This window comes from Thermobia domestica, chromosome 16 (genome assembly GCF_964235325.1).
Source record: "Thermobia domestica chromosome 16, izTheDome1.hap1.1, whole genome shotgun sequence".
Lineage (NCBI taxonomy): Eukaryota > Metazoa > Arthropoda > Insecta > Zygentoma > Lepismatidae > Thermobia > Thermobia domestica.
Window position 1 is genome coordinate 3229873 of NC_137469.1, and position 14924 is coordinate 3244796.

The window sequence follows — 14924 nt, forward strand, 5'->3', positions numbered from 1 at the left end:
AAAAATAAAACCTTGCGCACTGAAAAAAAAAAAAAAAAACCTTACCTTCATTAATTTGTCACCCTATTTTGCAAACTTGCTCAAACCTTTCCCTTTTTTTTTTTTTTTTTTTCTAAGAAAGCCTACTCTATTTAGTGATTACTGTAAAAAGTTTAATTTTACTTAAAGAAGACAGACATTGACGCATTCTTAATCAAATTATCAATAATAAAAGTTAAAAACACTAACTAATTGAACACATACAACACAGTTTCAAAATTTAACCCTGTACTAAACTTTGTGTTCGTGTAGTGATGAACCAACACTCATTAACTTCTCATCGATATTTCAGGCACAATACACGAATACCTTTCATCGGTAGAGTCGGTTCTACCATATGTGCAACAGGTGCATGTGTACGAGCGCGAAATTTCGGGGGCCGGCAAAATCTGTCATAACTATATTATTTACTATAAATATTTCTTGTTGGAAATAGACTTCATGGTGATGGTAATTAAATTTACTAAGCTGACTTATTTGAATACTACATTCATAAATAATGTTTAGATAGCATTACTTTAAAATCACATGAAGGGTGCTAAAGCAAATGGTCAGGTTAAACAAATCATAACATGAATTGCTTGATTGTTGTCATCAGGATTGGCTGGTCAAAAAACGAAAAATGTTCGTAAAGGTGTAAGTGTTCGTAAAATCTTGATGAACACACATTTGTGGGTCATCACGTTTCACTCCCGTATATTATTTGTATTATATTCAGACTTAAATTCCCCATTCAATACTCAAAGAGCTTATACTACAAAAGCAACTTTTGCTTTTTTATAAGTTTATGAATGTTTGTTTTGTGACTTTTTATATCCTATTATTATTGTTATGCGACTGCAATCAAAGAAAAATTCTAAATATTGTTTCGTTTTAATAATGTTTACTATTAAAATACATCAAAATGCCGTACTTTTTTTTGGAAGGGGGGGGGGAGGACACAAACCTCACGAGAGGCATTTATTGAAATCAGAAGTATCTTTGGTATCTATTTACGCCTATGTACAAATGGGTCAGAGCCAAAGTAGACTCAAATAATTCGTATCTTTATTCACTTTTCTTACTGATATGCAAACTAAGTCGTTGTATTTCTTTAACTTGAACTAATAAAAGTCGTAGTGAACTAACTTGGACTAAATTGGTTCTTCTGTACTCTGCAGATTTTGAAATTGTCTATGTGTAATTGCGTATAATGGTTTCACTTGTGCAACTGTTTATCTTTTTGTTCTTCTGAAATGACTTGACAATTATATTAACAAGCATGTAAAGACAAGTACAACGTATTTTTATCAGGAGCCCTTCGTGAGTAAGTCAGCAGACGTATCACATTAGTGGCCAATTAGTCCCGGTTTCGAGTTCAAATGGAGGACAATTTCTCTTGGATGTAAAGCCAGTTTGGATTCCGCTTTAAGCTTGTGACCCCTTCCAGCATAACCCAGTTGTTGCATAACACCAAGGCGAAACAAACTTATTTCTGTCCGTATGTGATATAAATACATAGAGCAAATTATTTAAACCAAAAAAAAAAAAAACGTGTTTAACAAAAAAAAAAAAAAACTGTTTTTTGCCAGCCCTGGTTGTCATATACAAGAACTCAATTCTCGAATAGTAGTAAACATCTGTTCCGTTTAGTTTGTCACAAACAAGTTCCTTATCATTGAAGGCGGAAACAATTTTTATTTTTTTATTTTTTAACAGATGTAGAAGGAAAATCTAGAAATCAAGATGAAAGAGGTAGTTGCACTGGAATTGCGAACTGTTATAAATTGAGATTAAAGCTCGGCATTGAATTCTATATACATGATTATTTTCTGTTCTCTGCAGGTATGTTTGCTTTATCTTTCACTAACATAATAGATTACTATTAATTAAAAAAAAAAAAAAAAAAAAAAAAACACGAGATTCTATTTGTAGTGCTTAGGCCTTTCTGAGTGCATTGAAATGGGGATGGAATCGAAGCCAACTTGCACGGTTGAGTAAGCAATTCAAGGAATGCTCTTCCCCTCCCCTTCGTTGTTTATGATGAAGAATTCTTAAAACCGTGGCTTTTAAGATTTGTTTTTTCTGGAGAACGGAGGAGGGGGAAATGTCATTACACGGGGCGGCAAATTGCCTAGGGCTGGCTCTGTTCGTCAGGATGTACTCTACGCTGAAATGTAAAAAGTTACACACTCACACTTCAGTAGCAATAACCAATTACTACGTATCGAAGTAGTCCAGTGTTTTACCAAATGGCAAAAACACTCTATTAACGTGTTTTATATCTATTTCCTATAAATTACATAATCTTATTGAAAGTGCACTACTTAAGCACATATACTTTTTTCAGGTAGTCTTTACCCGCCTTCTAGGCAATCTTGAAGAATTCGTTTTAAAAACAATGTGTCCTCTTCTTCCACACCAATGTCGTAGAAAATCCCATGTGTTTAAATATGACATATACCTGATCTTGGGATCAATGTTACCCATAACTTGTTTCCAATTTGGTGATTACAAAAAAATCCTTTTGTACACTGAAATTGTTCTTAAATATGTCTTTTGTATAATGACATTGCTTTTAAATATATTAATAACTAAACATAAACATAAGGGACTTTACATGTTCAGATACGTTCGCACCTTTCAATCTCCCCTTTCCTTCGATTCAGGCGGGAAATATAGCCAGCCGAAATGAAACGGAATAAAGGAGAAAATACAGTAACCTTGCGGAGAAATATCATTTTGTAACTATCGCTATTGAATCCACTGGTTCATGGGGCAGAGAAGGTATTAACTTTATAAAAGAAATAGGCAGACGGATCACGCCGTTATCTGGCGATGACAAAGCAAGCACCTTCCTCATACGAAGAATAAGTATGGCAATTCTAAGAGGCAATGTCGCCTCAATGCAGGGTACCATACCCAAAGGCAGAGAACTGGAAGAAGTATTCCTACTGTAAGAATATATTTATTCCATTATGTTTTTATTTTATGTTACCATTTTATGTTCATTCAATATTTTCCATTTGTTTGTTTTGTTGCTTTCATCAGTGTAAAAGTTTTAGGATTTGCTAGATTTACCTATTGTGTTGTTAAGCTTAGACTAAAAATATTGTGGACATAGAATATTTCTAAAATTTCGTATTATGAAGAGTTTTACTACAATTGAGCATAATTCATACGTTATTATAATATTATAATATATATATATATATATATATATATATATAACAAATTAATAACTAAAAATGTTAAGATTACATTATGTGTCAAATATATATGTACAAATTACGTAAGGATGTGTTTCAACTTATTATACAAATTTCCAGATGTAAGAAGGAATTTAAGACTTTTTTTTCCCCCAACATTATCTCATTCCTTATCTAGATTCCTTTTATCAGTATTAACCCTAGGACTCTTGACTGGCCCAGTATGCTTCAAAAACATTTTCTTTCCATTTGAAAGATAGGACAATGTAATATAGCAATGTTCTGAACAGCAGGGTGGAAAAAAAAATCATGATTTTTTAAAATCACGTCTTTCTTCTCGTATAATACAAGTCGTGAACTAAAGAAAAAAACATTAGGAATTAGTATTAAATGTTAATGATGCCATTTAAGTCAAAGTATTGGGGTTGAATTTTGAATTAATCCTCAAGCATTAAGGAAAAAGTACAGCAACGTTTATTAATATGGCACTTTTTTTTTTTTTTTTTTTTTTTTTACACGTTATTGATATTTGGTAAGGACATATTAAACAAACAAACAAACAAAAAAAAAAATTTGGGCGGCCCAGAACTAGCTTGCGGCACGAAATACATAAAACATACTAAATTTCGTCTAAAGTTATGTAAAATGTACAAAATTTTTAAGTTCGGAGAGAGGATCGGACCTCCTTAAATACGCAGTTATTATCTGGGAACAAACAAACAGACGAGCACACAAAATAGTTTTCGTCTTACTGGTGATTTCTCGGTGGAACAGTTAACGATTTACAAACCCTATGTTACGAAGAGAAGAAAGCAGGATTGCCTCATTACTCGTAACGGGACTTTTCTTAATCATCCTTTGCATGAAACACTCGTCTTCATACTGTGCTATACATACGTTTGAGTCTCATTGTATTATGATTATTATGTTTCATAATCGAAATAACAGAGCAGAAACAGGATTCCACTTATTTTCACTTTAGATTATTTATTTCGCAATTTGATTTAAATCAACGATTTTTATTTTAAGAAATCAGGTGATTTAAATCTCAGACTGATTTAAATCAATCCATCCTGCTGAACAGTTGCTCAGATTTTTGCAAATGATCAGAGAGTCCTGAAATAGGGTCTTTTCGTCCTTATTTTTCCTAATATCCTCCGTAATTCTGGTATAGAAGTTTCTTTTCTTCATACCAATGTCGTTTATATGAAGATCGGATCATGTTATAAACAAATTTGCAATTTTAGTGCAAAGGTTTAAAATTGGAGAGAGGACCCTTGCTGAAATGGTTGTTTATGTAGAATATATGTATACAGGGCGTCTTAAAACAACGCCGACGTTTGAGAAATGATTCCTGACACCAAGGTAAGACAAAAAGTATAGCCCATCTGGTTGCACAAATGCTTCCTTTTGGAAAAAAAAATGAAATGAAATGAAATCTTTGAGTTTTACTCCCACAAATATGCCGGTTAGGCTAAAGGAGACGGTAATGATGAGTAATGAATGAAATGGTGGAATGAAGAATGTGGTAGGAAACGGGAGAACCCCGAGAAAACCCACGCACACGGTGTTTGTCCACCACAAAGTTCACTTGGCGGGGGCTGGGATCGAACCCGGGACCCCAAGCACCAGAGGTGAACGCTCTACCACTGAGCCACCGCAGCCCCGCTTCCTTTTGGAGTTGAAGGCTGCCGAGAACATGAAAAAATGAACTTTAAAGGTCCATAGCTACAGAACTATGGGACCTACCGTAGTGTCGGGTCAAGACTTCACTTGGGACCTAGTATGTGCCCTATCCAAATATCCATGTTTCAGAATCCTGCCGTACTTCTGCAACAACTTTTATAGAGGTATTTAGTGGAATTACATGCCCGTAGGCAAACTCCCTCTACAAAAATTGTTCCATGAGTACTGCATGACTCTGAAACATGTATTTTTGGGGAGGCCACATATTACTTCCTATGTGAAGTCTTGACCCGACTACGATAGGTTCCATAGTTTTGGAGCTATGGACCTTTTAAAGTTCATTTTTTCATGGCTTTGGCAGCCTATAACTCCGAAAGGAAGCATTTGTACACCCAAGTTGGTCTATACTGTTTGTCTTATCTTGGTGTCAGGAATCATCTCACAAACACTGTTGGTGTTATTTTGAAACATCCTGTAACAGATCTCACCCCAACTTTGAACCTTTGGACTCAAAGTGTCAATGTGTTCATAAAATGATTCGATTTTCAAGCGTGTGAACAAGACAAAATAACTTGTAAATATCTAAAGTATCTTCTCACTTACCAATAAATAAACCGGTTCCTTGTATAAGGATTCGAAGAATCTTTGTAACAATATCCGCCTGCTCTCTCAGGAACTTTGATGTCTTGTAACGTACTTTGAGACGCTCCTGGTAAGACGAAAATAAAACAATTAACAATTTATAAACATTATAGTTTACGCAAGTATTACGTTAAACAAAAACTGTAAACCATTAGAATAAATTCCAAAATAAAATTACACGAAATTAAATCAGTAATGTAACGTACCACAATAAATGCCTTTTAGGACACAGAGAGACGATTACGAACGGATTAGTGGGATAGAATTCTACTGCCCTAACGTAACTCACGGAAGCAACTAATTGCTTTTCTTTTATTTAAGTAAAATTTTAGAGAATGTGAAGGGAAGTGTCAAAAATAAAACAAACACACGAAATTAGAAGGTCCTGCACATTTTGATCATATTCTTTGAAATGTGTATAATATACTGCTGTTCTAGTATTCAAATCAATTTAACTTGACAAATTAGTGTCACACATACAAAAGTAAACAATGGAATAGAAATGCGATTTATTTGAATTTGAGGGAAAAAAAATAGTGTCACTATTGGGTATAGTTTATCTTTTCAATAGATGTGCAGTTCGGCAAACTATTTGAACTTTCCGTGTTGGATTCTACAATAGTATCCCTTCCTCCCTCCATCCATCTTTTGACGGCATTTGCGGGGTTGCAATGTCTCAACATTCACTGTCTCTCTCTCTCACTCTATCAGTATTATCTCAGGCTTCCACATTTTGCTACAATCTAGTATAATATATAAAACTATATATGAAGACTATATATGTTAAACAGCAATCTTCTAATCACTGACTGAAAGGACAGCGTTTGGAACTGTGGCAACTAAGTACTCCACGTGGACTTGACAAGCAGCTGTCAAATGTTTGAAATAAGCTTTTTGGATGGCCATTTAGTTATCGGGAGTGGTTTCCACAAGTTCCCGTGGACGATGACTTATTTATGGCACTAGTCACCATACGTAGAAGCTGGCGTCCTTTATATACAAAATGTACTTCTATTGACGAAATGAACTAGACCATTACGTAGTGAAAATAATAATAATAAAATAAAAACAAAAATGTTTTTAACTATTGGTAATTACATACACATAACAGCTAAAAACCTGATGATAACAGCTACACATAACTGTATAAAGCACAAAGTGCGGACCGAGTATAGGTGCACGAAAGAATAAGCATCTAAAGGAAGTACAGGTGTAAACGGAAACAATGTAATATAATAAATATGTAAGGAAGTCTGGAAATGTCACCCAATGTGAACTAGTGTATAAGAAAAATTGACTATAAAAAGCGCCCTATTTCTCTGCAACATTCACCTGCCTGAAAAAATGAAATTTTTAGTCCCATTATTATGCCGGCTAGGCTAAAGGAGGCGGTGATGATGAGAAATGAATAAAATGGTGGAATGAAGAAAGTGGGAGGAAACGGGAGAACCCATGAACATTGTGTCTGATCATTACAAAGTTCACTTGGCGCGAGCTAGGATCGAACCAGGGACCCCATGCACCAGAGGTGAACGCTCTACCACTGAGCCACCGCGGCCCCATTCGTCTGCCTTTGCTTCCTCAAGCTCTTACAAAAGAACAACAAGTTATGGGATTGCGTGCACATACCGCACAGATTCTTTTCAATCCGCCAATGTGTAAAATTCAGTAATGAGCCTACCACAGTGACTAAAGTATAAAAAGTAACAAAAGGCCTGAGTTAGTGTGAAAGATAAAATAGAAGTCAAATATGTCGGAATTGTCGTGGAAACTGGAAATGAAAAAATGCATTTAGTGACAAATACATAGGAGGAACTGAGAAAGGAGCTAACAAGGGAAGTACGGGAGAAACCACTCGCCTGCAAACAAACTAAGCATGTCATTTGAAGGACCAATTCATGCTGATTACAACAAGCTAATAAAATTCCTGTACGGTTGAGAACTGTTTAGAGATTCAACTTGGAAGTTTATATGACAAAATGAGTATATGTGCATTTAAACGTGTTAAGTACAACATTGACATACGAACTGAATTAGTCATTATACTGTTAACAATAATGATAAGTTAAGAGATGAAAATTGATCACTGTTGTTCTTCTGTTTTATGAAGAAATGATGCAGGCAGAAGACATCCTTCCACCATGAACATTTTATATATGCACTTGCGTTGAATCCGTGAAGAGAACACTTTACATAACAAAAGCGAAAAGCAAATTCGGCTGGTGATTCAAAAGGTATATAATTTGTTCGGTAATCTGCCTTGTGAAACGCAAACTGAAACAATCCAATGTATCGCGATGATCGAAACTGATTCATTACCATGGACACGAACTTTATTTGATTGTGGGGGCCGCGGTGGCTCAGTGGTAGAGCGTTCACCTCTGGTGCATGGGGTCCCGGGTTCAAACCCTGCTCCCGCCAAGTGAACTTTGTGGTGGACAAACACCGTGTGCGTGGGTTTTCTCGGGGTTCTCCCGTTTCCTCCCACTTTCTTCATTCCACCATTTCATTCATTTCTCATAATCACCGTCTCCTTTAGCCTAACCGGCATAACCGTGGGACGTAAAACTCACAGATTTCATTTCATTTCATTTATTTCATTGTTTCGCTGGTACATCATAACGTCCGGATGAAGAAGTTTCATACAATATACACTCATGTCCAAAATTATTGTCGCATGTCTATAAATATGTTTTTTGTAGGAATATAATTTGCTAACGAATTCGCCCGGTATTTCTTATGTTAGTATGTGTACAATCGGCAAAGACATGGATGTGGCAAATTTCATATCAAAAGAGCAGTAAATAAGAACAATAAAACTTTCTTGTCCATTAACAACATTTTGTTTTAGTCATTCTAATTTTCGTATTTATAATTCTTTTCCTATGAAATTTTCCACAAATATACATTTCCCGATTATACACATAGTATCAGGGAAAATCGCCCAAGGAGATTCACGAGAAGATGACCCACGTGTATGGTGATGTTGCTCAATCTTACAGCATGGTGAAATAGTGGCACAAGGAACTTAGATGTGGTCGGACGTCAGTGTAAAATGACCTAAGTTCAGGAAGGCCTCAATCAGACATTGATAATGACAATATAAAACAAGTGGAGGCATTAATCCTGGAAGACAGACCATCCAGTAACAATCCCAGCAGGTCAAAATGTAGGGTTCATCGAAACAATCATCCTTGACCATCTGCACCTGTCAAAATTGAGTGCCAGATGGATTCCAAGACTGCTGCAATCTTTTCAGAAGGAAGAACGCGTGCAAGCATTAAGGCAATGTTTGGAACTGTGCAATCGTGACCCAAAAGATGTTTTTGCCCGTCTCATCAGACAGGACGAAACATGGATACATACGTTTGATCCCAAGAACAAAATGGAGTCCAAGCAATGGTGTCACAAAGGGTTACCCCTCCCCCCCTAAAAAAAAGGGTTCGATGTGGTGCCATCAGCTGGCAAGCTGGCAGCTGTTTTCTGGGATTGTGAGGACATCATCATGACCAATTACCTTCCCAAGGGTGCCATAATTACTGGACACTACTACAGTGACCTGCTACAAAAGTTATGAGCAAAACTCAATACATCCAGACGAGGAAAACTGCTGAAAGGTGTGCTGCTACTCCAGACAATGCAACGCGTCACAATGCTGACATTGCCAGGAGGAAGCAGCCACTTGTGGGTACGAAATTTTTCCGCATCCGCCGTACTCGCCTGATCTGTCACCGTCCGACTTCTTCATTCCCAAGCTTAAGAGATTTCTTAGGGGAAAACGTTTCTCTTCAACTGAGGACCTCATTTCTACAACGTCAGCATGGTTCACAGAGCAACCTGCACAATTTTAGAAGGATGGCATACATGCATTGAAGCAGCGGTGGGAGAAGTGTGTAAATTTGCGTGGTGGCTACGTGAAGAAGGAGTAATCTCTTCGCAAAACATCAAGCAGCTCCCTCAACTTGAAGCGCGTCGGGCCACATTTTTATTGAACGTCAGTAGTATAAAATCATTACCAGTGCTTTCCAATGATTAAAATAAATAAGTGCATGTGAAATATGACTTTGCCACAACTTTTGCTTACGCACATATCCGCCATTGCTGATTCGCCTGCATCTCTCAGAAGCGGGACAGGACGTTTGGGCGCCAATATTTGGGCGCGGACATTTCGGCGCTGCCGTTTGGGCGCAAAGCCGTTTGGGCGCGAGGTACATAGTAAAAATCACAATTTACGACATATAAAGTGTGCTAGGCACTGAAAACTAAGCACGAATCAAGATATGTACATTTCCTACACTTCTATCTTTATCTCACCTCATTTATCTGTATATTTTCTATCTCTATCTTATTTATTCATCTAAGTTAAATAGTTTAATGTGTTTGTGGCATTTGTTGCCTAACTTCGTCATGGATTGATTTTTCGCTTGTTCACGATTCTTGTAGTTCTGGTCTAATGTTGATCTAATTTTTGTATTATATAAGAAAGCTAGGAAATGAAGAAATCATACGGTGTTAATAATTTTCTTAATGTTAATTAAAACATATTGATTTAATTTTTGTATTTTTTTTAAAAAGTTGATAATTACATACTTATTAATATTAAAATTTATTTTCTTTCGTATTACGTTTGCCAAACTCTTCTTTTCCGTAAGTCCAATAAAGAACTACCAATAAAAGATTTCCGCGCACTCGAGTTGAGGGAAGTGGCCCCGCGTAGCGTAGTCGCTGACGCTCTCGCCTTCGGTGCGAGCGGTCCTGGATTCGATTCCCGGTAGGGGCACTCGGTCGAAAAAGTGTAACACGCTCTTTCAGGCCAACTACCCTGAATGAGGTTTTCCTCATTCACACCAGGCAAATGCCGGGGTGGTACCTAATTTATAGGTCCAGGCCGCTTCCTTCCTTCCCTTTCCCCGGATAGTGTGCTCCCTCAAACGTGACGGGCTAAATGGCCTTAGATGCCGAGAGCCCAGAAATCTAAACATCCTAAATCCTAATCGAGTTGAGGGAAAGATATTTCGCATACAGGGTGCCTAAGACATTGAGTTTAGGAACTGCAGTATGCCGTATTTCTGGTATCACATTTTTTTTATTAACATTCCAATATAAAAATCAAAACTTAACACATTTTTTTGCCCCATTGTAAGCATTTAATCTGCATTAAAGAAAGTGGCGAAAGGAAAAAAAAAAAAAAAGAGAACGATTTCAAAGTGGAAAATAATAGTTAAGTGTACATATACAGGTCATTTAGCCACTAGAAATGTGTTTGACATTCATACTTATTGCGTAACTACAGTAGAAGGCCTGCTTTAAATTTTTTTAATGGAATAGGCTCACTATGTATGTAATGCAGTCAATCATATCTAGTCTGGTCTACTTACCTTTGGCTTGATAAGTTATCAAACAAAAAGCACACTTAACTTTGGTTGAAACTTAAATTTACAAAATTTAATTGTTAATTCAGTTTTTAGAATTTTGAAATTCCAGTATTTCTAGTATGTAAAACAAAACCCAGTATAATTCAAGGACTTCCACTACAGTAGACACCTTGTGATATATTGATTCCAACTTAGTACTCAGCGCCTAACATAATGACTTTTTAATTTAACTCGCGCCAAAACGTCTGGCGCCCAAACGGCGGGGCCCAAAGGTCCGCGCCCAAACGTCACGTACCGCTCAGAAGTACCTCAGTATCAGCCCAACAGCTTCGCCCTGCCTTGACTCGGTCACATAACATTCATGCTTTGCGCGGCCACTTAGCACTGGTTGGTTTGTCTCTTATACCTATAGTGTTAATGCTATATGTCCGGAGCTGTATTTATACCCAAATCATGAAAGAACTATAATTTTTCAATAATTACTTATGGTAGTCTATTAAATATCATAGATCTATGTCAATGCTGCATAGTTATGTCGCCCAGCACAAATGTTTTGGAGGACAATGAGGAGAAAATTAGTGAAAGAACTATAACATTTCAACATTTCTAATGGTCTACCTAAACTTGACCTGAAAGTAAGAAGCTTCGGTAAAAGCTGAACTCATTACAATAACTAGTGACGACTCTATTACTAAGTGTTAGTTTCTAATAAGTTATTGGTTACTTTCACTGACAAACCAAGGAACAGCATAAAATAAATTATGAAATCAAAAAATATGGGTCTTCGGACCAAACTCTGCTGTTTAGGAAACATGGTTCGGCTTATGTTTGGCAGAAGGGGTCCAGCTCTTTTCTCTAAAAAATGTTAAAATTTTGGTATTTTCTGTTCACATTCGGTTAGTTTAGATTAGGATAGGTTATATTAGTGTAGGGGTCCCGCATAATTTTTCAAAAAATTATAGAATTTCCCTTATTTCTACTAGAAGAAACGCAGATCAGGGGGTTCTCATGTATACTATTACCGCTTAGGTTAGTTCATGTTAGGTTAGGTTAGATTTGGTAACGTTATGTTACGTTTAAGTACTTGCATCATTCATTTCTCCTGTACATTTTATGCTTTTTACGTGCAACTGGACCCCTTGTACTAAACATACTCCCATGGTTCAATTATACTTACTAACCATTACTTTAATATGTGGATTGCCAGTGACAAATTACAGTAGTCGGAACAAAATTAAGCAAGAATATATAACAGCCTTGCACTGAAGTGTCACATGAACTTTAAGATAAGAATCTAGTAAAAGTACCTGTATTTATTTTATACTCGATCCATTTCTCAGGTAAAGTTTGATCTGGAATTACTTCGCGATATCCAAGGGGAAAATCTGCCATTTTTTCTAATAAAAACCTTTTAACTCCAGCATTAAAAGCGCGCCGCACTGCTACCAAGTTTGAACCATTACAACGGTACGTGGTCCAAATTATTGTCCACTCTCATTCTTCTCAGAGGATTGAAAATCCTGTTACTGTTGCATATTTATTGGGCTTCATTCCGTACTAATTACACAAACTATTGGCCATATGCAGCGTTGTTCTGACATATGATTAGAGTTTTACTTAAAACCTGACTATTGCAGGAAACATATGTTAGTCGAACTCTTTAGTATGGCACTAATCACTCGTCAGAACGACTCTGCATAAGGCCCATTCTATTTTGTTTGCGATAATAACCATAGCACTTCCTTACGTACTTTTGCAATTCGCTCGGCAAATTATGTCAATACCAAAAAATAATGAGGGTCCTGCACAGCATGCGATCTGTTTCAATATTGTCCTTGGCTTAAATCCGCATTAAATCTCTCTAAATTTGTGGAGCGCAACAAATCGAAAAAAGTAATACAAGAAACTATTATTACTGCTTTATCAATTAGCTCATACTCAACAACAAATGTTATGTTCCATTAACATAAACCACTATGGAATAAAATCCCTTGATATTTGTATTATGTCCACTAGATAATAACCATCATCATAGGTATTCTGCTATTATTGGTAGATCACTTGCCACAACTGACAAGCTTTGATGCTCCACGATTTTAAAGTAACTTCTTCGTCTCCATGTAAGATTTTTGTGTTTTGATGCCGTCCTTCAGTTGAAAAACTGAAATCTTTCAGTTTTACGTCCCACAGTTATGCCGGTTAGGTTAAAGGAGACGGTGATGATTAAAAATGAATGAAATGGTGAAATAAAGAAAGTGGAAGTAAACGGAAGAACCCCGAGAAAGCCCATGCAGACGGTGTTTGTCCACCACAAAGTTCACTTGGCACGAGCTGGGATGAGATCTTTCTCAATTTTTTTTAATTCAAAGTCCACATGACTTTTCTTAATTCTAAAGGTTTCTTTCGCCATTTCTATCTTTACTTCCCGTTCGTATCATCGGTAAAAATTATGACCGTCAGGCCGACCATAACAAATCATTTATTGGACAAACTGTATATTTTCGCCAATTTTTAATCACCATGCCAAATTATTATTTTATTGAAGTGAAAGAGATTGTTTTCTTGGTTTGCTCTGAACACTTTAGAGCCGAAGAGAAACTAGGTACTTCTTTTCTCTGCACACGGGTGTTCTCTAGACAAAATGGTGCCGTAGATAATGAAAAGAATCCATTCTTTTGTTTATCTCATTAGCAGAGTGCTTCAAAGGAGCAAACTTTTTTTTTTTTTTTTTACTTTCTTATGTGAAGTTACCAACTCATAATTCTTAAAGTTGGTTTGCAACACTTATGTACTTTCAATCTCGAGTTCTCTGTTTCCAAGGATGTTATAAGATAGAGCATCTGCCCATACGTATCTTCACCATATGGACTCAATGAAGCCAGAAAACAACCGAGCATCATCTGAGCCGCAACGTCTGATTGACTACTCTCGTTTCTGCCATGATTGTTGGCTCGAAACATTGCGATCCTAGTGGCGCGGAGTGGGCAGAGTGGGTGTGGCTAAGCAGTGACGTATGGCTTCACGATTTTGTTATATGGGCAGATCCTCTATTTTATAATATCCTTGTGTGTTTCTCACAGGACTAAAAGACGTGTTGCAAGAACTACTCAATAAATCATAACTATATTTGCATTAATTACAAATATAAAACTTGTGAATTTTCCATAGTAAATCTGGGGCAGCGGTGGCTCAGTGGTAGATTGTTCACCTCTGATATATGGGATCTCGGGTTCAAACCCTACTCCCGCCAAGTGAACTTTGTGGTGAACAATCACCGTGTGCGTGGGTTTTCTCGGCGTTCTCCCGTTTCCTCCCACTTTCTTCATTCCACCATTTCATTCATTTCTCATAACCACTGTTTCCTTTAGCCTAACCGGCATAACCGTGGGACGTAAAACTCAAAGATTTCATTTTCATTTGTCCATAGAAAATCTTGAAAGACACAGTCAACCAAAGACATTGTGACGGGACCTCCCGAGTGTTGGCAAAAGCGAGGAGTTTGCGCTTGGTGTTAATAAAGCAAGGCACGTAAAAGCCTCCGTCCACGAATTACTTATATTCTAGTATGCATATGACTTCGATTAAGTATTAAATTTTTGTGTGATTACAACCACAGCCTCAACAGAGAAAGCGAACAAAATGTATTCATTAAGGCTAGTTTTAGACCGAAGCATTTATCGTAGCATTTCTCGTAGCAAAAATCGTATCATCGATATCCTACCGTGTAAAGTAGCAAATGCTATAGCATTTCCCATGCCATGGCATATCCTATGGCATTTCTTGTCGATAGAACCTGCTCTATTTCGTAGCATTTTCCCCAGCATTTCTGGTACAATTGCAGCGCAGTGATGTGTTAAAAAGAAGCGAAAGATTTTGTGCCAAATATCCATGCTCTTTGTTTTGTGTGGGAAATTGAATTGTAGTAAAGAAAAATGAGTTGGAGTAGGGATGCTCTTTGCCCACATACTTCTTTGTGATTTTCGTTTTTTAATAT

General features: G+C 36.8%; 1 protein-coding gene across 1 annotated transcript in view; it reads right to left on the reverse strand.

Moving 5' to 3' along the window:
• The window catches only part of Nup160 (nuclear pore complex protein Nup160), a 101682-nt gene extending 89268 nt beyond the window's left edge, over nt 1–12414 (reverse strand). The window contains exons 1-2 of the mRNA XM_081742071.1: nt 12238–12414; nt 5517–5622 (exon numbers count right to left, since the gene is read on the reverse strand). Coding sequence (XP_081598197.1) covers nt 5517–5622; nt 12238–12322 — 191 coding nt within the window. The 5' untranslated portion in view covers nt 12323–12414. The remainder of the gene's footprint in view (nt 1–5516; nt 5623–12237) is intronic.
• Between the last annotated feature and the right edge of the window lie 2510 nt (nt 12415–14924).